The sequence below is a fragment of the Lissotriton helveticus genome, chromosome 5_1 (assembly GCF_964261635.1).
Source record: "Lissotriton helveticus chromosome 5_1, aLisHel1.1, whole genome shotgun sequence".
In the NCBI taxonomy this organism is placed as follows: Eukaryota; Metazoa; Chordata; class Amphibia; order Caudata; family Salamandridae; genus Lissotriton; species Lissotriton helveticus.
The window spans coordinates 1,401,687,403-1,401,711,496 of record NC_136065.1 but is presented as its reverse complement, the minus strand read 5'-3'; the positions used below and the strand labels follow the sequence as shown (position 1 = coordinate 1,401,711,496).

The 24,094-nt window shown below is 51.7% G+C and overlaps 1 protein-coding gene across 9 annotated transcripts in view; it reads right to left on the bottom strand.

Moving 5' to 3' along the window:
* Positions 1 to 458: 458 nt before the first annotated feature.
* Positions 459 to 24,094, bottom strand: part of CSDE1 (cold shock domain containing E1) — a 1,051,746-nt gene continuing 1,028,110 nt past the window's right edge. For 8 of the 9 annotated variants that reach the window (XM_078644375.1, XM_078644374.1, XM_078644378.1 and 5 more), the window contains one exon: positions 459 to 1,815. In XM_078644375.1, coding sequence (XP_078500501.1) covers positions 1,768 to 1,815 — 48 coding nt within the window. In that variant the 3' untranslated portion in view covers positions 459 to 1,767. The remainder of the gene's footprint in view (positions 1,816 to 24,094) is intronic. The other variant, XR_013594894.1, reaches the window with a different exon arrangement.

The window sequence follows — 24,094 nt, the reverse complement described above, 5'->3', positions numbered from 1 at the left end:
TCATATGCCTCGAACATGTTATTCTGCTGTGTGCTCCCTGTTTTGTTAGATGCTTATCCTTTACTTTTTAGTCCGTGTTTACACTATATCGTTTTGAGCACCAAAATGCATCTCAAGATGAATGAGCCCTCTAATAAAATCATCCAATCACATCACATTCTCTTACAGGTTGGTGGGACTGCTAATACTGCATCAGCAGAACAAGTTTTGTGTAAAAAAAAATATCTAACTACCATGCAGAAAAAGGGTACATGGATCTACAGCAGTCAGATTTAACACAAATTTGCCCTTCCTTTCATTGTTTTTCCCAACCTGCTCTAAAACACTTGAAAGTTTGCACACACAGATGTTACTTTCACTAAATTGTTAATACACCTTTGAGTTAGAAAAAGGCATTTTTATTTCCAGTCAGAAATAACTTTTAATGTGTAACATTTACAAAAATAAATGCAAAAACATTTTTATTCAAAATTATTGGTAAAACTTTATTCTTTAATCCATTCCTTGCCATTAAACAGAAAAATTGGAGAGAGCAATGTTTGTTTTACAAAGATAATGCTATCTCCCAGAAACCTTGAACAGAGGGAAATAGGAATGGGACAAAGAAAATAATAAAATAGAGAGCCTCTATTCAGAGAAAATAATTCCTGATCTTTTGGTTAAAATACTTACACTATTCTGTTTCTTTGCTTGATGAGTGTAACTGGAGAACTTAAGTAAGAGATGGGAAAAACAGAAAAGAAAAAAACCTGAAAACCATGTAGGCACCATCTGTCACCTTGATGCAAATATTCTCAACTATCAAAAGCTGAAGCAATTCTTTACAATATGCTGGGTGCCGCTGCAAACCATGCGTATTGTCAGGCACAGACTTTGATGTTTTAACTCAGTTTTTAAACCAGTAAAAAACAAAAAGGGTATTAATGCTGCAGTGTTCCAGGCAGCAAACTTGTGCATGTATTAATATATATATCTTTATTTAAATTATCACACAGATGGCACTTAACCCATATGAAATTCTGCACTTTATCAAACAGCCACAGAGAAAATAAATCACAAAACCCCCCAAAAAGCGTGGAGTACTTCAACAAACATAACAAGTCTTTCACTCATTCAACATTTTGTTTTATCAAAATTCATAAGGCTAAATTGGAGCTTGGAAAAGAAACATTCTGACATTTGGCCTTGAATTGATTAAGGAATTGGGGTGCAAGTAATTATCCACACGTACGTATACGCTATAATTATATACACGTATGTATAACATACATACGCTATGTATTCAACCCTGTTTACGTGGTCCTCAACGCAGACTTCACAAGGAAAATGTATTATCAAACTGCAGAAAAAAAACACAGGGAGCTATGGCATTGAAAAACCTTTTCAGAAAGAATTACGGTGGATGACACACGTCAGTGCAGAATTTCATAGGGTTTATTATAATACAACTGTTTCGATTTACACAGGCAAAGAAGATGCGCAGATACCAGTTGCGTAGGATGCACCATTCAAATAAAGCTTCTAAAATGTTGATACTATAAGGCTTTCTCTTTAAACTCTCCACCAGCAACTGTGCATAATTTCTTTAAAAAAATGGTTTCTTCAATTTCTGATCTTAAACATAACATGGAAGATGTTAAAATGGGTGTAATAGTTACACAGAATAAGTTTTTCAGAATTTCTGAGGGACAAGTAGGTAGATCTTTTTTCCTCTTCGGTACACCCCTCGATTGATCGTACTTGATTAGGTAATGTGCTTTGTCGATGTTAGTCAATAACACCAGCTTGACGGATCTTTCTCTCTATGCCAAATCCCTGCAAAAACATGAGCACAGGCATCAGCCTAAAACAACTTTGAACACATATGCAACCAGTGATCCATATTACCGCTAAGTTTAGTTAAAGTGCTTTGACTTCTTAAACAGAGTAACAGTCAAGCAATTAAATTAAAGAAACTTTAATTAGCATAACTTTGCAGCATAACCCATTCTCAAATTGTGTATTTTTTTTAAGTGTAGTGCAAGTTACTTACCTTCGGCAGAGCCTTTTCTGGTAGAGACGATCTAGCGGTAGATTCCTGATCTTAAAATTATCCTCCGGCGTCAGACTGGATCCGAAAACATTGTGAGCATACCCTTGTGTACCGGTAGGTGTGAGAAGTTGGCCTGGTATATGATGCTCACTAATTCTAGTGATCACCTTGTACCATGCCAAGCAACCCTTATGATGATTGGTTGTAAGTCAACCTTCTAGACAAGCTATCCTAGGGGTAGCATGGACTTAGGACATCTTAGGCTAAACTCTGTAAAGGCATGTGAAGCAAGCTGCTTTACCATACACAATCCCCTTGAATACCAAATGAAAGGACACCACACAGATATATATTGAAAATATATATAGATTTATTTCTACAAATATCCCCTATACTCTTTATGAGCACAGAAGCAAATGCGTTAAAACAAAACACAGTTTAAATATACAAAAGTTGCACAATATGGATGAGCCCTAGGGGCCACCTAAACCATATACTAAAATAGTGGTATAAGAACCACTATGGGGAAAGGAAAGAGGCCTAGGGCCTGGGGAATCGCTGGAGCTGTTCGGGACTAGCAGTGATGAAGTCAGGAAAGGCCCGCGGGACTCGGGTGCAGCGCTTAAAGCGCACGCATGCACCAATGCAATGTCAATGGTGCGTAAAAGTTACAAAGTTAGTGTTTAAGGAACCTTCCGATGGACCTACAAGGATAAAACTTTAGACACAAGCACTAGAGGTGTATACCAGTGTGGGAACACCGGCGTTGCTGAGTTACCTCACCCACAGGAAGCTGGTGCACAGGTGCGAAGTAGTGTCGGGTTTCGTCATGCAGGTCGATGGTGCTTGGAGCTGAAGATGCTGCAGGCGGGTCGTCGAGGAGAGTTCCGGTGGATCCAAGGGTGGATCTGAAGAGGTGAAGACCTGAAAGCAGAGGGGACAATGTTCAAAGGCACTAGCCAGTGACTACCGTGGAACCAGGATGGAACCAGGCAATGTCGGGTGCAAACAGGTGAAGAAGTGAAGATTGTCTCTGCCGCCACGTGGACACGAAGAGGTCAAGGACATCCAGGAGTCGATCACGAGCTGTCCCACGAAGGCTCTCGCTGATCGCGGTGTCGGCAACTTGATTGGAGCAAACAGGCCTTGGCTAAAGCAAGCCACGCAGGAATCGATGCAAGCTTCTCACTCGGACCAGCAAGGTCAGAGCGGGTGCTCCTTTTCAGGGGAGCAAGGGCCAGTCTGGAGCAACCAGACCAGCGGCGTAAGTCGTAGTTTTCGTCATCAAGATGGCCGCTAGCCACGTGGTAAGTGGCCGGGATGGCGCGTCGAGTGGCAAAGTGCAAAAGGGCCCCACGCAGATCGTGGAGATGCTGGGGGGCTGATCGGTGCAAATGCCGCTCGGTGTCGGGGCTTCTCAAACCCCAAAGCACAGCGTCGAGGGTGCCTCGGGTGCTGCGCAGTCAGCTTCTCGGGGGTCTTCCAAGATGTTCGGTCCAACGTCTCTCGGTGCCTCCACGGGTCTCTTCTTTTCAGGGACTGTGGATCGGGCTCTGAGATGTCTGGGAGTCTGGGTCTTGTCAGGCTCTGGGCTCGGGCTCCGGCGGGAGGCGGTGGCAAAGCAGACGTTGAGTTGCTGGTTGGTGCCTGTATTCACAGGGTGGTCACTCCTTGGCCACAAGGGAGATTCTCTTCAGTCTTCTGTGCAGCAGAATGTCGAAGTCCAGTTTTCTTCTTAGTTTCAAGTCGAGTTTAGGATGATCTGAACTCTTGGGACACAGCTCCTACTCTTATTCCAAATCTAGGGGCCGGATTACCTGCTAGGTCCCTCCTCTGGGTGGGACCAGGAAGGGGGGTGGTTACACCCCTTTTCCTTTGTCCAGCTTCGCGCCAAGACTGGGGCTGGAGAGCCCCAGCACCGGTTTGAACTGGCATATGCACAGGGACACCTTGTGTGCCCCAGGCATGTCTGATTCTATTCAGCCCTGTCCTACCCAATACACAAAATCCTGTCTGGGGTGGTGCTAGCACCTCCCAAGGCAGGAAACCCTTTGTCCAAGCCGCCCTCGCTGGAAGGACTCCAAGCAGCAGGAGGTCAGACTTATGTCTGTGGTGGCAGCATCCATTTTGTGATGCTGAGGCTCATGTTTAACTTTACCCGGGTTTCAGGTTATGTACATGTCGTGTCCCTCTAGAAGGGTGGAATGCTACCCCCGTCACCAGAACTGGCGAGGGGGTAGTATTCCAATTCGTATGACACCTTACTCGACATGTTTTGATAAAGCCAAACCAAAGATAGCATTTAACCGTGAGGTTCATAATGCACTTAAGAGTATATGGTATGGCAGTATCATGGAACAGCTAAAGGACTTGGTTCCGAAAGCTGTAGACAGGCTCATCTCATGCCAGAGCACCATCTCACATATTTGCAAGCACTCTGCCTCCAGGATTGATGAGGCCTTCCATAGGAGTGGCTGATAGGAACATATGTGTCCATTTTAGGTTAGATATAGGCATACTATACCTAACTAAGGGGTGGTTACACCGACTTACCCCAGCTGAGTGATCAGCCAGTTGTGTCAAATATGGAGGCCAGGCCAGGGGTGGCACAATACGTGCTGCAGCCCCTGGTAGGCCTTGGAAGCACCTATGCCCTGGGTACCTGGGGTACACTGTTACAGGGGCCAATAAGGTGAACCAGTTCCAATTTTGTAATGCACCTAATGTGCATTGGCATTGATGCACAAGTTACTACTTGTGTAACGATATATCTGTAAGAGACATTAGTTAGTATTAGATTCCTTACCTTAGAATATCCCCAGGCGTCAGACTGGATCCGGAAATTTTTGCGTAGCAGTACCCTTGCGCGTTGGTAGGCGTCGTCTGCGGCTCCGCGTCAGTCGTCGGCGTCGTGGGCGCCGTGATGACGTCGTCAGAGTACTTAGATGCCGCCTTCGCGTGCTGACGTCAGTTCTTAGACACAGCTTTTCCGCGCCAGAAACGCAGAGCCATGTTAAAAACCAACACTGGTGCCATTGAAACTAGGGCCCTGAAAGGGGACAACCCTAACCCTAGATATTGGTTCGCAGAACGGGGAGGATGGGTGGGTCGGTAAGGAATCTAATACTAACTAATGTCTCTTACAGAAATATCGTTACACAAGTAGTAACTTGTGCATCTGAAAGAGACACGTTCGTATTAGATTCCTTACCTTAGAATAGATACCCCAGCAATACCAACCCCGGTGGTGGGTCTGCGAACCAATAATCACACCAGAAAGTCCCGGAGGACGGAACGGCCAAAGAAGCCATCCCTCCGGACTTGGCTGTCCAGGCAGTAGTGTCTTGCAAACGTGTGCAGCGATGCCCACGTAGCTGCCTGACAGATGTCTTGTAAGGGCATTCCCCTGCCCAGGGCAGTGGTAGTCGCCATGGCTCGGGTAGAATGAGCCGGCAATCCAGCAGGAGGCTCCTTCCTAGCCAAGGAGTAGCATGCCTGGATACACAGGATGATCCACCGAGAGATGGTCCTCTTGTGCACCGCTTTCCCCCCTCTTCGCGCCCACGTAACCAACAAAGAGTTGGCGTGTGCGATCCAAGTAAAATGAGAGCGCACGTTTTGGGTCCAGACGGTGGAGCCGCTCTTCCTCTTTAGAGGGATGCGGTGGCGGGAAGAAGGTTGGCAAGGTGATAGACTGCCCGATGTGGAAGGCCGTGACGACCTTGGGCAGGAAAGAAGGTTTGGTACGCAGCACCACTTTGTCCGGATGGACAGAAAGGAAAGGTGGAGTACAAGAAAGGGCCTGGAGCTCACTCACTCTCCTGGCAGAGGTGATGGCAACCAGGAAAGCAGTCTTCAAAGTCAGAAGGCGAAGAGGACAGTTGTGAAGTGGCTCAAAGGGAGCGCACATCAGAAATGTAAGAACCAGGTTCAAGTCCCACTGAGGCATCACAAACGGAACAGGAGGAAACATGTGTGATATGCCCTTAAGAAATCTGTTAACAACAGGGGACTTGAACAAAGAAGGTTGACCAGGCAGCCTGAGAAAGGCTGAAAGGGCAGAAAGGTAGCCCTTGATAGTGCCCAGAGCAGAGCCCTGCTGGGCAAGAGAAAGAAGGAAGAGAAGGACCTCAGAAAGAGGGGCATTGAGGGGATCCACAGCCTTTGCTGTGCACCATGCCACAAATCTGTTCCACCTGCAGGCGTATACCGACTTTGTGGAGGGACGCCTGGATGCCAGAATGATGTTACAAACTTCAGGAGGCAAGTCAAATGGCCTCAACTGTCGCCGCTCAATCTCCAAGCATGGAGGTGGAGACTGGACAGGTTCGGGTGGAGGACCGTCCCCTGCTGCTGCGACAGAAGGTCCTCCTGAAGAGGCAGACGAACCGGGGGATCGACTGACATACTGAGTAGCTCTGGATACCAGTACCTTCTCGCCCAGTCCGGAGCCACAAGGATGAATTGGGCCCGGTCGCGCTTGATCTTCTTCAGCACTCTGGGCAGAAGTGGTATAGGCGGAAAGGCGTACAACAGACCGCAACTCCACTCGCGACGAAAAGCGTCTCCGAGCGAGTGCCACCTTGGAAATTCCAACGCGCAGAACTGATGACATTGCGCGTTCTCTTCTGTGGCAAATAGATCTAACCAAGGCTCTCCCCATCGCTGAAAGAGGCCTTGCGCCACGTCCGAGTTCAGACACCATTCGTGATCCATCATGCACCGACGGCTGAGCTCGTCCGCCCTGGCGTTCAGAGAACCTGCCAGGTGTTGAGCCACCAGGGTCACGCCCTGGCGTTCCAGCCATTGCCAAAGGCGAAGATCCTCTTGACAAAGGATCCACGACCCCACCCCGCCTTGTTTGTTGCAGTACCACATGGCGGTGGTGTTGTCCGTGAACACCTGCACTACACTCCCCAGGACAGAGGGGAGGAATGCCTTCAGTGCTAGACGAATCGCCCTGAGCTTCAACAGGTTGATGTGGAGCCAGAGGCCTCTGATCTCCGCCTCTCCCATGTGGCCTCCCCAGCCCTGGAGGGACGCGTCCGTCACAACTACGTGCTCCGGTTGTAGAAGGGAGAGGGATCTGCCGCTGACCCAATCGCGGTCCGTAAGCCACCACTGCAGCTGTCTCGCAGTGCCCTCCGCGATCAGGACGTGGTCGGACAGGTTGCCCTGATGCTGGGCCCACTGAAACTTCAGGTCCCACTGCAGAGCCCGCATCCGCCACCTGGCGTGATGCACCAGTAGGATGCAGGAGGCCATCAGCCCCAGAAGCCGCAGCGTCAACCTGACCGAAACCCGGGATAACGTCTGAAAGATGGGAATCAGAGCCCCGAAACCGCGCCGAGTCCAGAACCGCTCCGATGAAGAGGAGCTTCTGAGAGGGGCACAGGTGTGACTTCGGCACATTGATGGAGAACCCCAGCTGGTGCAGGAGGTCTGCCGTCGTCTGGAGGTGGCTGACGACTGTCTGGGGCGAGCCCGCCTTCAACAACCAGTCGTCGAGGTAGGGGAAGACTGAACCCCCTAACCTGCGCAGATGAGCTGCGACCACCGCCATCACCTTTGTGAACACCCGTGGGGCGCTGGTAAGGCCGAAGTGGAGCACGGTAAATTGAAAGTGCTCGTGGCCAACCATGAACCGCAGGTAGCGCCGGTGGGCAGGCAGGACGGGGATATGAAAGTAAGCGTCCTGCAATTCCAACGCTACCATCCAGTCTCCTGGGTCTAGGGCAGCCAGAACCTGAGCTAGTGTCACCATCTTGAACTTCTCCTTCCAGAGGAAGCCGTTGACGTTCCTTAGGTCCAAGATAGGGCGTAGGCCCCCTTTGCCCTTCTTGGGTACCAGAAAGTAGTGTGAGTAGCAACCACACCCTACTTCTGGCCCAGGAACGCGCTCGATGGCCCCCTTAGGCCAAGAGGGCCGTGACTTCCTCCTGCAGAAGTCGCAAATGATCCCCCGATACACGGTGGTTCTGCGGTGGCATGGCTGGAGGAGTCGCTTCGAAGGGGAGGGAGTAGCCCCTTCGGACGATTTGCAGCACCCACCTGTCCGATGTGACAGTGCGCCAGTGGAGGCGGTGATGGCGAACCCTGCCCCCCACTGGCGCCACATGGGCCTGAAAGCACGGACTAGGAGGGTTTTGAGGCGGATGCTTCGGGGGAAGGTGTGGACTGACCTCGCCGCTGCCCCCGACCGCCCGGACGGCGGTTCCCACGGCCGCCACCGCGTTGGGTATTGCCCTGTGGAGCGTGGCTGGCGGCGCGTGTGGGCGCACCCCTTCCGTGGCCACGAAAGTAGTGAAAGGCAGCCGATTGCTGGCGCTGGCCCGAGAGGCCCAAGGACTTGGCCGTAGCCCTGGAGTCCTCAAAGCGCTCAAGCGCATGGTCTGCCTTGTCGCCAAAGAGGCGACGGCCATCGAACGGCATGTCCATGAGTGTGCTCTGGACATCTGCCGAGAAGTTGGCGGACCTCAGCCAGGCGTGGCGTCCGACCGCCACCGTCGTTGCCATCGCTCTACCTAGCGAGTCGGTGGTATCCAGCCCACACCTGATGGAATACTTGGCTGCATCCCGGCCCTCCACAAGGGCTTGGCCGAATTTGGCCCGTACCTCCAACGGACACTCTGGCAGCACTTCCGCGACCTTATCCCAGTGGAGTGGGTGTAACGTCCCAAGAGGCAGGTGGTGTTGGAAGACCGCAGGCCTAGACTAAGGGAGGAGAAGATCTTCTTCCCATACTGGTCATACCTCTTGGATTCCCTGTCCGGCGGGGCCGACGGGAATGCGGTCTGGGAATTGGAGGCCTGGATGACCAGGCTCTCGGGGGTAGGGTGGGAGGACAGGAAACATGGGTCGCCCGGGGCTGGGCGGTGGCGTCTGGCCACGTTCTTATCTACGGGCAAGTGCCCAGAAGAACGTCGTTCAAGGCCTCATTAAAGGGCAGCAGAGGCTCAGCCGAGCTTGACTGCGGTTTAAGGACCTCAGTGAGGAGGTTAGTCTGGAGTGTCTGGAGAGGTGTCCAGGCCACTGGCCTCCCCCAGGTCTCCTGTCCAGTCCGCATGAGACTGACTCTCTGGTCAGAGGGTCTTCAGACCCCTCCCAGTCCTCTTCATCACCCATCTCCTGAAATTCAGGGTTCTCAACCAATGGGGCCTGTTCATAAAAGTGAAATTCACCAAACGACGTCTGGAGCAGCGCCCATCGGGGCCGTTCCGACGGCTGAACAGGAACGAAGGCAGGACCGGGGCCGGCGCCGCCAGAGGACGGCGCCGGAGGCGACACCTGAGGGTCCGACGCCGGGGAGGTCGTCAGATCCACCGGCGACGAACCAGATGCCGAAGGAGGACCAGCGGCGTCCTGCGGCGCCGGGCCCGAAGGCGCTGGCGGCGTCGGAACAACTGGACCCCTCGGCGCCGGGCCCGAAGGCATCGGGGCCGAAGCACCCGACGGCGTCGGGGCGGAGCCGCCGACCCGCTAGGGCCCCCAGACAGGTCCGCGGAGCCCTTCGGAGGAGAGCGTTTCCTCATGGCCATGAGGAAGCGCTCGATCTCCTCCGGCGTCACGTTCAGCCCAGGGACCGGAGGGTGTGGAGCTGCACGCGACGCCCGCGACTCCGACGGAGCCGCGTGGGCGGTGTCACCCGAACCCCCTGGCCGCATCGCGCGAGCGTCGGGGGGAGTCCGAGGAGCGATGACGCCGCTTGGACTTCTTGTGCCTCTTACCTGACGACGACTTCGACCCGGAGGAGTGCGGCCTACTCTCGGAGCTGTGGTGGCTCCGAGCCCGCGACCTGTCCCTCAACCTCCCATGGGATCGGGACCTCTCACGGCGCGGGAACGACTGCCGGAGTTCGAGGGCCCGGCAGTCGGAGCAGGCCTGGTCGACGCCCAAACAAGATAAACACACGCGGTGAGGATCCGTGACCGACATCAGACGGTCGCAATCGTCACAGTGCTCGAAGCCGGGCATCCCTACGGCACCGTTCGTAGTCGAGAGACTTCGAAAAGCAATCAAAAATGATCAAAAAAGTTAGTCAAAAAATGACTAGGGTTACTGCTTTTTCCAGATCTGCGCTTGCTGGCGCGGAAAAAAGAAGAACTGACGTCAGCACGCGGAGGCGGCGTCTAAGTACTCCGACGACGTCATCACGGCGCCCACGACACCGACGCGGAGCCGCAGACGACGCCTACTGACGCGCAAGGGTACTGCTACGCAAAAATTTCCGGATCCAGTCTGACGCCTGGGGATATTCTAAGGTAAGGAATCTAATACTAACGTGTCTCTTTCAGATTTAGAGAGATAACAGCAGGCTGTGGGTCTGATTAGCAGGCCCACAGCCACATTAAGTCATAAACTAGTGAAGCAAAAAGCAAACATTTGGGGTGACCATAGGATAGCAGACCCTACTCTCCTACACAACCCCCCCCCCCCCCAAACGCAGGGACATTAGACTAACCTTGACCAGTTGTGTCTTCAAGTTCTAAGTGGAAGTACCTGGAGAGACCATCTGCATTACCATGGTCAGTCCCTGGCCGGTGCTCCTCTGTAAAGTCCATCCCCTGTAGGGAAATGGACCACCTGAGCAGTTTGGGGTTTTCACCCTTCATCTGATTAAGCCATAAGAGGGGCTTATGGTCGGTCTGAATCTTGAAGTGAGTGCCAAACAAGTATGGTCTCAACTTCTTCAGGGCCCACACCACAGCAAAGGCCTCCCTCTCAATGGCTGACCAACGTTTCTCTCTGGGGGTCAGCCTTCTGCTAATAAAAGCAATGGGCTGGTCTTGACCATCTACATTAAGTTGTGAAAGCACAGCTCCCACTCCCAACTCAGAAGCATCTGTTTGGACAATGAACTCTCTTGAGTAGTCAGGACTCTTCAGGATAGGTGCAGAGCACATGGCCTTCTTCAGGTCACCAAATGCCTTTTGACAGTTTACTGTCCACTGAACCTTTTTGGGCATCTTCTTGGATGTCAGATCATTAAGAGGAGTCACAATGGACCCATAGTTCTTAACAAACTTCCTGTAGTACCCAGTCAGGCCCAAGAAAGCTCTGACCTGAGTCTGGGTAGTTGGAAGGGACCAGTCCTTTATGGTCTGGATCTTACTCTCCAGTGGTTGAACTTGGCCTCCACCTACAAGGTGGCCCAAGTATACAACTTAACTCTGCCCTATCTGGCACTTGGTTGCCTTGATAGTGAGGCCTGCCTTTTGCAGAGCCTCTAGCACTTCCTTCAGGTGGACCAGGTGATCCTCCCAGGTGGAGCTGAAGACCGCAATATCATCCAGATATGCTGCGCAAAAGTCATCCAACCCAGTAAGGACTTGATTCACCAACCTTTGGAAGGTGGCAGGTGCATTTTTCAAACCAAAGGGCATCACCACAAATTGGTAATGCCCACCTGGGGTAGAAAATGCTGTCTTGGCCTTAGACTCCTCAGCTAACCTGATTTGCCAGTAGCCAGCTGTCAAGTCAAATGTGCTCAAATACTTGGCAGAAGCCAATTTGTCTATGAGCTCATCTGCCCTTGGAATTGGGTGTGCATCCGTCCTGGTGACAGCATTGAGTCCTCTGTAATCCACACAGAACCTCATCTCTCTCTTTCCATCTTTGGTGTGAGGTTTGGGGACCAGAACCACTGGGCTAGCCCAGGGGCTCTCTGAAGGCTCAATGACACCTAACTCCAGCATCTTTTGCACCTCAGTCTTGATACAATCTCTAACATGGTCAGGTTGCCTGTAAATCTTGTTTTTCACAGGTAGACTATCACCAGTGTCCACCACATGGGTACACCAGTTAGTCTGACTGGGTGTCAGGGAGAACATATGTCGATATGACTGCAAAACTTGTCTACATTCATTTTGCTGATGTTCAGTGAGGCTGCCATCTAAGGCCACACCATCAACTGACCCATCCTCGGAGTTCTGAGCCAGCAGGTCTGGGAGAGGGTCACTCTCTTCCTCCTGCCCCTCATCTGTAGCCATGAGCAAGCCCATGTCTGCCCTGTCAACATATGCTTTCAGCCTGTTAACATGGAGCACCCTGTGGGGCTCCTGGGAGTTCCTAGGTCCACCAAGTAGGTAACCTCTCCCTTCTTTTCAATGATAGTATGGGGTCCAGACCATTTGTCTTGGAGTGCTGCTGGGGCCACTGGCTCCAACACCCATACTTTCTGTCCAGGCTGGTACTCAGTCAAGACGGCCTTTTGGTCATGCCAAGCTTTCTGTAATTCTTGGCTAGCCTCAAGGTTTTTGGATGCCTTCTCCATGTACTCAGCCATCCTGGAGCGGAGACCAAGTACATAGTCCACTATGTCTTGCTTGGGCTTTTTGAGAGGTAACTCCCATCCTTCCCTCACCAAACACAGGGGTCCTCTAACAGGGTGCCCAAACAACAATTCAAAGGGGCTGAAGCCAACCCCCTTTTGTGGGACCTCTCTGTAAGCAAACAGAAGGCAGGGTAGAAGGATGTCCCATATTCGCCTGAGCTTTTCTGGTAATCCTTTGATCATACCATTTAGGGTCTTGTTAAATCTTTCAACAAGCCCATTGCATTGTGGATGATAGGGAGTGGTGAACTTGTAGTTGACACCACATTCCTTCCACATAGCTGTTAAGTATCCTGACATGATGTTGGCACCTCTATCAGATACTACCTCCTTAGGAAACCCCACTCTGGAGAAAACTCCAAGTAAGGCCCTGGCCACAACAGGAGCTGTTGTGGTCCTAAGTGGAATTGCCTCTGGGTACCTGGTGGCATGGTCCACCACCACCAGTATGAATCTGTGCCCAGATGCTGTAGGGGGATCCATTGGACCTACAATGTCAATCCCCACTCTATCAAAGGGCACCCCCACCACAGGTAGTGGTATAAGGGGGAGCCTTTGTGGTACCAGCTGCTTTGCCACTGGCTTGGCAGGTTACACAGGAGCGACAAAACTCCTTGGTATCTTCAGACATTGGAGGCCAGTGAAAGTGAGAGACAAGCCTGTCCCAAGTCTTATTCTGGCCTAGGTGTCCTGCTAGGGGAATATCATGGGCCAATGTAAGAAGGAAGCCCCTAAATTGCAGAGGTATGACCAACCTCCTGGTTGTACCAGGCCTGGGGTCTCTACCCTCTGAATAAAGGAGCCCATCATCCCAATATACTTTATGGGTACCATGAGCATTCCCAGCAGCCTCAGCAGCAGCCTGCTGTCTGAGGGGTTCAAGGGAAGGACAGGTTAACAGAGCCTGCCCCAAGTCTGCCCTAGAAGGTCCCCCTGTCCCCAGAAACTCAACCTGATCAGGTTCAAGCTCTTCAAGGACAGTTCCTTCAGGGGTCTCAAGATCATCTTCCTGTGAAGGCTGATCCTCACTTGTAGGCAGTTGGGAAGGCACAGCCTTTACCCTCCTGTTCTTCTTGGAAGGTACTTGGTTCATTGTTCCAGGATCCAAGATCTGAGGTTCAGAGAGGCACTTTTTGGCCTGTGACCGGGTCACAGCAAGGACATGTGATGATATCCCTAACATCTCTGCATGAGTCCTGTACTCAACTTCTGACCATAGAGAGTTCTCCAGGTCATTGCCCAACAAACATTCTACTGGGAGATCCGCACTAACCACAACTCTTTTTAGGCCAGTTACCCCTCCCCAGGAAAAGTTAACAAGTGCCACACTATGTGTAGTAGTGACATTGCTGGCATTGGTCACCAGGTAATTATCACCTGGTAGGTATTGTCCAGGGTCCACAAAGCTAGGTGTCACCATGGTGACACTGGCACATGTGTCCCTGTATGCTTGAGCCACTTTTTCATTTATCAAAGGCGTCTGCCTGTACTTGCCCAGATTACTGGGACTGACAGTAGTGGACAAATCAATCCCCACATCACAAATCAGAACAGCCTGTGTAGGGGTTCTGACTAGGCCAGAATCTCCCTCAGTTCCCAAGGTGATACCTACTACCCCCTTAGTTTGTGGACCAACACTGCTGACTGTACTATTGGGTGCAGGTGCCTTAGGGGCTGCCGTGTTGGGGGCTCCACCCTTTTTACACTCACTTGTCCAGTGAGAGGTGTTTTTACATGTACTACACCAGGGTTTTCTTTGACCTTCTTTCTTCTTCTTCTTGGAAGTTTGGGACCCACCCTCAGTATTAGTTTGGGGCCCTGTTGAAGACTTCTGGTCTTTAGCTTTCTGCTCCCCACCCTTCTGGTCTGTTTTCTTTTGGTCACCACCCTGGTTCTGGTTCTTTTGCTTAACTCTGGTTCTAACCCATTTGTCTGCCCTCTTTCCCAATTCTTGGGGAGAGGTCAGATCTGAGTCAACCAAACGTTGATGCAACTGCTGGTTCTGACAGTTATTTAAAATCTGTTATCTCATCAGTAAATTGTACAACCCTTCATAGTCTGTAACCTTACTTCCCAGCAACCAGCCCTCCAGAGCCTTAGTGGCACATTCAACAAATTCAGACCAGTCCTGAGTCTGTGTCTTCTGGGTGTCTCTGAACATTAACCTGTACTGTTCAGTGGTTAAGCCTAACCCATCAATCAGAGCACTCTTCAGGACCAGGTAGTTTCTAGACTCCCCATCACTAACTGTGAGGAGTCTGTCTCGGCCTCTACCTTCAAAGGAGAGCCACAAGATTGCTGCCCACTGCTCCTGAGGGATCTGCTGTACTCTGCAGGCTCTCTCAAGTGCAGTCATCCATTTGTGGATGTCATCCCCAGTCTTGTAGGGGGGCACAATCTTACTCAGGTTTCTATTGTCATAGGACCTGTCTTTATCCTTAGGGATAGTGGTGCCACCAGACCAGTGGATCCTAATCCACTCTCTCTAGGCTGCCTTGCTCTAGCAAGTTTCTCTTTGGCCAGGGCAACTTCTAATTCTTGCTTCTGGATCCTAAGTTCAGCCTCTCTCATTTTGGCCTCATGTTCCCTTCTCTAAGGGCTAGTCAACCCCCTTCTGGAGTGACCATGAGAACCTCTAGAAGCTTGGGAGGTGTTGGATTCACCTGAGTGATTCCTCCTCCTCCTTTGCTCCTGGTTAAGTCCACTCGGGGGTCTGAATGGGTTGGACCCACTTTCAGTCCCAAATAGGCTTAAGTTAGTCCGGTTAAGCCTGCTGACTAACACCTGACTATTTCTCTCATCATCAGACCCACTTTCCTCCTCTTCCTCTTCTTCCTCATCCTGAGTATCTCCAGTGACCTGGTTTTCCTCATCTATCTGGATGACAGGGACATCAGTGTTATCTTCAGAGGGAGAGCCTCCATCTCCAGTCCCTAAGGGGCCTGGTTTGGAGGTCTTTAGAGCTTCAGACTTTTCTAAAAGCTCTCTGAGGTGATCTGCTGTAGGGGTAGGACCCGTTTTGATTCCTCTTAAGGAACACAGCTGCCTCAATTCTTTAAAATTAAAGATAGCAAATTTGGATGGTGCCCTTGGAGGGTCACTCTCAACAGAGATAGGTCCAGTGGATCCCTCTGCTCCAGACATTGCTCTAGTGTGGGTGGATATGTTGCAATCTACCTACACTGGTGTTTACCTACTAAACCTATCTAGTAGTTGTAGTCAGGGTGTGCTACTCCCTATCCTCTACAACAACTAAGTTCAGTAGAACTTAAGTATACTAGTCTTGTTTTAGTGTACCTATCAGGTACCTGTATGATCTTTCAAATGATACTCTCAAAGATTGTAATGGTAAAACAACAGCAAGCTCAAATCCCAATCCGCTGCTCAGCAATGTGAAAAGTTGGCCTGGTATATGATGCTCACTAGTTCTAGTGATCACCTTGTACCATGCCAAGCAACCCTTATGATGATTGGTTGTAAGTCAACCTTATAGACAAGCTATCCTAGGGGTAGCATGGACTAAGCAGTCTTAGGCTAAACTCTGTAAAGGCATGTGAAGCAAGCTGTTTTACCATACACAATCCCCTTGAATATCAAATGAAAGGACACCACACAGATATATATTGAAAATATATATAGATTTATTTCTACAAATATCCCCTATACTCTTCATGAGCACAGAAGCAAATGCGTTAAAACAAAACACAGTTTAAATATACAAAAGTTGCACAATATGGATGAGCCCTAGGGGCCACCTAAACCATATACTAAAATAGTGGTATAAGAACCCCTATGGGGAAAGGAAAGAGGCTTAGGGCCTGGGGAATCGCTGGAGCTGCTCGGGACTAGCAGTGATGAAGTCGGGAAAGGCCCGCGGGACTCGGGTGCAGCGCTTAAAGCGCACGCATGCACCAATGCAATGTCAATGGTGCGTAAAAGTTACAAAGTTAGTGTTTAAGGAACCTTCCGATGGACCTACAAGGATAAAACTTTAGACACAAGCACTAGAGGTGTATACCAGTGTGGGAACACCGGCGTTGCTGAGTTACCTCACCCACAGGAAGCGGGTGCACAGGTGCGAAGTAGTGTCGGGTTTCGTCACGCAGGTCGATGGTGCTTGGAGCTGAAGATGCTGCAGGCGGGTCGTCGAGGAGAGTTCCGGTGGATCCAAGGGTGGATTTGAAGAGGTGAAGACCTGAAAGCAGAGGGGACAATGTTTAAAGTCACTAGCCAGTGACTACCGTGGAACCAGGATGGAACCAGGCAATGTCTGGTGCAAACAGGTGAAGAAGTGAAGATTGTCTCTGCAGCCACGTGGACACTAAGAGGTCAAGGACGTCCAGGAGTCGATCACGAGCTGTCCCACGAAGGCTCTCGCTGATGGCGGTGTCGGCAACTTGATTGGAGCAAACAGGCCTTGGCTAAAGCAAGCCACGCAGGAATCGATGCAAGCTTCTCACTCGGACCAGCAAGGTCAGCGCGGGTGCTCCTTTTCAGGGGAGCAAGGGCCAGTCTGGAGCAACCAGACCAGCGGTGTAAGTCGTAGTTTTCGTCGCCAAGATGGCCGCTAGCCCGGCTCCTCTGCTGGGCTCTCCCGGTACTCGGGGAGCCAGGCGGACGGCGGCACTTCTCTCTGGGACGGCGGGGCTCTCCTCCTGACCATGGAGCCCCGCCTGCACCCTACGTCGCCTCGCTGCCCGGCTGCGGGGCGGGACTTTCGGTCGGGCCGCGCTAGGATTGGGCGGCCTGTCAACCACTTCCGGGTCGGCGCAGGCAGCGCGGCGGGGGAGACAACTAAGCAAATGCCGGGTGGGCACCGGCTCGGCTTGTAAATAAGTACATCGAGGCGGGCCCGAACACAACCAAAGAGGGGCAATGAGCGGCGCGGGCAGCCGTGTCGAAAATCGGCAAAACGGGTCCAATGCCGGGTGGGCACCGGCTTTGACAAATAAAGCGCTCCCCAAGCGCTACAAGCGAAATAGTGCGCTCTTAAGCGCCAGCAGCAGAACAAGGCGCTCCAAGGCACCAGGGGCAAGAATAAAGCGCTCACAGCGCTATGGGCCAAAAGCAAAGCTCCAGCAAGGTTCTGAAGGCAGGCAGGGGGGCAAGGCTGGGCCCAGAGACAGCTCACTGGGCCTCCAGGTAGGGAGGCACTCCAAGTGGCGGTCCTCCTGGCCCCAGCAACAGCAGCAGCCCCCTCTGGTAGGATCCTAGAAGAGAACAACATTCATGGGGATACAGACCCTTCTTATACTGTGAAACCCTTTGTTTGTAGGTGCAGGGTGGGGGAGAAACCAGTCGCAGCTGGTTTTGGAGCACCCTTGATGGCTCAACCACCCCTTTCATTCACTAGGGAGGCTAGGGTCGTTCGACGCACCACAGAGGGCGGAGCCAGCATTGTGTGGGGAAAGCCCAGCCCCATTCAGGAACCAGGTGCAGCCCTCCCTCACAGCCCCATTCAGGAACCAGGTGCAGCCCCCCTCACATCACTCAGGCTGATCTCTCCACTCACTCCTGGGCAGACCCATCCAGACTTCCTGGAGCCAGGCTTGCCAGCCAGCTCCAGCCAATCACGCTCCAGCACCCTCACTGCACACACACGTCAATGTCTAGAAGTGGCACTTCCCCACTAGACACATACAAGCCGCACATACCATTGCGCAGCATTCACTCTCACGAGTTCACACATACCAAACTCGAGCCTGCACTCTCCACACATCAGGAACTAACATGGACACACACATTCCCCATGCATTCCTATGGGAGGGCAGGCCGGCCTCACTACATGCACGCACTTTACTCTGGGACACAGGGTAACAGTGCGCAGAGACCCAAAAATCACTAACACAGATCACATACTAAAAGCAAAAAGATTAGGGGTGAAGCCGCCAGAAGGGCCAAGTCCAACATTTGTTAACACTTGTAGATCACCAACTTTCCTCAATGAAGTGACTGCAATGAGGAAGGCAACTTTCCATGAAAGAAACTGTAAATGACTGTTGTGTAATGATCAAAAAATGACTTGTGTAATGATCAAAAGGTGGACCCATGAACCAAGTAAGCACAATGTTCAGATTACAAACTGGTGCCCTGGGTGGTATTACTCTTTGAAGGCCCTCCATAAATGCTTTAATTACTGGAATTTTGAACAAAGATAGATGTTGCCTGTTTTGCAAATATGCTGTTCCTCCCGCATGATGCAAGCAATTGGAAGTGTATGTTAGACCAGCACACTGTAAATGCAGAAGGTAACAAATGATATTTTGAGTAGAGGCATCTAGTGGATCAATATTATTATTACAATATACAATAAACCTTTTCTATTTTGCAGCATAACATGCTCTAGTAGTAGGCTTTCGTGCTTCCTTAAGACTAGTCATGCACTCTGGTGGCAAGTTGAGATAGTCAAACTCTGACTTCAGGAGCCAAATCGCTAGATTGAGTTCCCTGGGATTTTGATGTCTGACTTCTTCATGGTTATGTGTGAGAAGGCTGGAATTGAGAGGAGGCTTTTGATGTGGGACTATTGTCAGTTCTAAGACTGTTGTGAACCACAGTTGAGGGGTGTGAGAAAGTGCCCTCTTTCTGCATGGCATGCCCCCACTTTTTGCTGAATTGCTGATGTTCTTTGACTGAGTGGCCCTGGTCTCCTGCTAATCAGGTACCCAGGGCCTTCGTTCCTTCCCTAAAATTGCATTTAAGCCTACACCCAATTGGCATCTCTGGCAACAGGTCAGCCTCTGGTAAATGGTACTACAGGTACCCAGGGCACTCTGACCAGGAGAAGGCCTCCAAGGGCTGTAGCACTTAACCCCTTCCATGCTGATGACGGCCCCCAGCAGTCATGCACTACGGGGCTCGTGTGCTGATGACGGCTGGGGGCCGTTATAAACCCGCCCACTCGCGATTTTGCCGCACAGACGCAGAATCGCGGCCGCATGGAAGGGGTTAATGTGCCACCCATAGAGGTCCTGTACCCTGACACTCACACACTGCCTTTGCAGGCTGCGTGTCTTGGTGCAGAACAAAGTGAAGAGTCGAAATGGCACACATTCCTGTGTGCCATGCCTCCAAACCAATGCCCTGGCATAGATCAGTCACCCCTCTAGCTGGGTGCACTATGCCAGTAGTGAGGGTACAGGTGCATGAGCCCTGTACCCCAACAGTGCCCAAGTCGATTCCTGGGCATTTTATGTCCAGTGCTCCCATTAAGAGTATATGGTGCTGGGAGTTTGTCATTACGAACTCCACAGCACCATAATAGCTACAATGAAAACTGGTAAGTTTGGTATCAAACTTCTCAGCAAATTAAACCCACACTGATGCCAGAGTGGGATTCAATGTAAAATGCACAACAGAGGGCATCTTCGAGATGCCCCATGAAACTCAACCAACTTTTAGTGACCCGACTGAGTGGCTGCTTAGGCTGCCAACAACAGACATGTTTCTGGACATCTAGGTAGAGAGCCTGCTGCTCTCGGGGGCCTGAAACAAAGCACACCCTGGGACAAGGTGCCAAGCCTCCTCCCCCAGGATTGGCAGGGTTCACGAAGGGGAAGCTTTAAAAGCATTTCACCTTTGTGAGCCTCCACAGACCATTTGCTGCTTTCAGCAACTGGTCCCCACTGGTTCTACCCCCCACTTTGGGCGGGAGACCCAGCTGGAAAAACAAGTCCGGGAAAGAGGTGTGCCCTACTCGGAGTCCCCACCATCTTGAGGATGGGGGACCCAACCAACCAGTGACAGGCTCCTGTCCCCTCCCACTGAAGGGTGGCACGATAGGGGGTGCACACCCACCCCAGGGAAGGGACCCATTGGTCCCTGCCCTTTACCTACCAGAAACACCCCTAAATCTATTATTTAGGGGGCACACTGAACCTTGCTTCCTCAGATCCAGAAACGACAAGAAGAAAAGAAAAGAAGAATAAGGACCGAACAGCCGTGCAGCCAGCTAACAAGAGGAAGACGCCCACTGACTTGGACCCAGCCCTACAGGCCTGTCTCCCCTTGAACCTGCTCCTGCGAAATCCTGGTGTATTCGGCAGCCAGCAACCTGCCTGCCTGCACTTCCTAAGACTGATTCTCCCGTGAACACCGGATTTGTTCAACTGCAACCTCTGGCAGCAGCCAGAAACCATGAATCCAGACCACTCTGCACCCGCCAAACCCGGCCCGAGCTCGAGTGGAAAAACACCGCGAGGAGGTCACCTGGCAATCCAGAACCGAGATCTGGTGACTCCTGACCTGCCTCAAGCCTCCAGCAAACGCCTGCAGCCTCATTCCAGAAGGCCCACCTAACAGGAGTGGTCCCGACCCCAAAAGTAACCCTGCACCCGACGCCCCATAGCCTTGAGTTGCCAAACCAACGGTGCCTAACCAACCCTGAACTTCCCAACTTACCACTCGAAGTGGTGGTCGCTCCCAGAAGTCCTTAGTCTCTCTGCCGGTCATGCTTTTGCAAATCGGAGGTTCTCTATTGGAAACCACAGCGCGCCAGCCGTTGAAACAGCACACTGCACCCCGCTGCCTCAGTGCCGCTGAAGGTGCACCTTTTGTGCTACTTTGTTTCCCCATTTGCCCTGACCTAAACACTAGGAGCTTTGCTCCCACAACCCAGTGGCTTGCTTGCCAGCAGCCACCAACCGGAGGCCCCCATACCCCATTGGATAACACTGGGCCTCAACACTCTGCACCAGGCCGCCCTAGTGCAGCTGAGGGTGTAACAAGAGTGCATCACTGACCCTGGGGGACCCCAGAGTCTAACCCCAGAATCTTAACTCCCAGAGTTGATAACTTACCTGTGAACCGATAACCTGTTTCTCCTCCATGGAATAACATTGACGATTTTCTTCCACAAAGTTTCTAAGTGTGGAGATTTGAAATCTAAAAATATTCTTTAAAAATCGCACGAATAGGGAGCGTGGCCAAGGAGCCGAGTAAAATGGCGGTGACTTAGCAGAGCTCTGTTGCCCATAATCCCAGCTGAAATCCGTCCAGCCATCTGTTCCTGCTGGCGAGCCGTCCTGCTAAGGGGACAGAGACCCCAAAGGGCTAATCGGGGAAGTGCGAGACCCTGTCAGTGCAACGGGCGGCCACCACCGCCGTGAGACTGCTGTGGCCTAGAAGGGGCCTGAAGCTCTGCGGATGGGAGCGAGGATCGCGTCTAAGGTGCCCGTCCGTGGACTCCACAGGAGGGGAGAACTTTGGTGCAGGCTGGTGGACAACAGCGCAACTGCGCTCCGGGAAGAGAACAGCGGCCATAGTGATCTTGCTGGCCCCTGGTAGGTGGTGGTGAGGTGCCCGCAGACCTATTGCTGTGTGGGTGGGGCGGCCCAGACCGGAGTCCCGAAACTGGGACCAAAGCTGTGCAACCGGGGATTTGATTGTTCCCAGTATCGCTGATGTAGCAGCTGGACCCGGAGGTCAGTTCTCCTCGACTGGGGGAGTGCAGGGCGACAGATTGTGGAGTCTCCTGTAAGCCCAGAGGAGAGACTGGCTACTGCTCTGGGGCACCTTCCATGAATCAGGCCTTGAGTGCTAACTTGCTAGGGAGAGACCCTGAAGGTTTCCAGTGCCACTACCTGGCTATACAGGCCTGTGACCAGAGACAACCAGAGAACGGGAGTGTGTGATCCTGTGGCGCCCCTCTGCAACGGATGTGAGGAGCTGCATGTTCCTAGTGCAGTAACCAGTGTTTGCCTTAGCGGTGGGGAGAGTGGATCTGCGGAGGGCTCTGTGGGTGGGTGCCCACTATCGGGGTGCCCAAAGGGGATGCCATTGGTGTAGACGTTGGATACCCCTGATAAAGCCCAAGGGACATTCTGTGATGCAGAAGAACAAAATGGATAAATACGCCGTCCCTGAACCGGTAGCTGGAGCCCAGGAGCAGCGTTCAGTGGGTGCAGCTGAGCTATCTATGGGGGCAATCATGGCGGCGATTGCGGATCTCAAGGACTCGCCTGAACTCAAGTTGGACGTAGTTAACGACGGAGGTGAATCTCCTGCGGGCCGTCTTCCATAAAATGGCGGATAAAGTAGCCACTACGCAGAAGGACGTCGCACATTTGCAAACCAGCACCAAAAGTCTTGAGGAGCAGGTCAGGACTCTCACGAAGCAAACTGAGGTGATGGCGGCCCTGCTCGAGGACCAAGAAGTGTGTGCTCGAACAAACATTCGGGTGGTCGGAGTCCCGGATGGACTTCGGGACCAAGCGTGGACCTGTTCCTGGATAAGCTCATCCTTAACCAATTGAAGCCCCCAACACTCTATACGCATTTTACGATCAAACGATCACATAGGGTGCCCGTCCCCAAACCAAAGCCTGGTGCCCCACCCAGAACAATCATTGCATGTCTCCTCAACTATCGAGTCAGGGATGCAATCCTCCAGGCGGCAAGGGCACCGGGGGACTTGCAACACGAACATTTGGTGATACGTTTCTTTCCTGATTTCGAGGTTGTTAAAAGGGAACTACGCAACAAGGACATCAAATACGCCATGATGTTCCCAACAAAATTTAGAGTCGTCGCAGAGGGGAAGACGTGGTACTTCGGAACGGCTGTGGAGGCCTAGGAGTGGCTGGAGGGCTGGCGCTCAGTGGGCCACACACTCGTCCACGGGAACGACGGAGGGGCCAGAAAGATTGGCAGGAGGACCCCATGATACAGAGGGCTCAGGGATCAGACTGAGACATTCTTGAGATGTTGAATAAGACGATGGCAGGTAAAACGTTCTGAGGGGTCAGGTGAGGAGCAGCTCCTCCACCGTTTTGAAACTGGGACTATGTGTACGAGACACTACCCACAGGGGAGTATTAGTGGCGGATGACACGGCGTATGGTTGCCAGGATTGAATCAGGACTGAGGGTCTTGGGGATATGTCGGAAGTTGGGGGCAATGTGCTTTTTACTCAGCACCCACCACCCTCCTAAATAGTTATGTAGTTTAGGGCGACAGGCACTCTGCGAGTTGGGGAGGTGGGTGGTGGTTTCACCCGCCTGTAGGGTAGCAGGGTTTTGGGGGATCTGGATATGGGAAGTTATTTTAGTTCTATCAGGAATGTTCAAATCTTGTTTGTTGTATATATTATGCAGGTTCTATGCAGTACTTAGGGCCTCTGCCGCTGTTGGTGTGGACTGGCTGTATGGGGTGGGGTGGTTCCCTTACGCATGGAAGGCCAAAGTGTAGATGGGAACGCGCCTGGGGGACAGTCGATACCTTATTAACCTTAAGGTTCTCTCCAGGAACGTCAATGGCTTGGGTAATTGCATTAAAAGGACGGTGGGCTTACAATATCTCCACAGGCACGCCCCGGATCTGTTATTACTCCAGGAAACACCTCAAGGTTAACAGATACAAGGCGCTAGATAGATACGGTTATAAACTAGCGGCACACTCTGGTTACACATCTGGTTCACGGGGGTGGGAATCCTGGTCAGGGTGGGCCTCCCATTTGTAGTGCGGACCATTTGGCACAATCCTTTAGGTAGGTATGTGGCACTCACTGGGAAATGGGAGAATTTGACGCTGAATATAGTGTTAAGTTACATACCACCTGCGCTGCAGACGCACTGTCTGCATTGGGCGCGTTGCTGGTGGACCATCCACCAGGTATTCTAATATTGGGGGCGCGGGGAGACATGAATTCCACCTTAGATCCGCAGAAAGACAGAGTGACCAAGGCGGCATGGGGCAAAGGGGTGGAGCCATTGTGCGCCTTTACGGAGGCC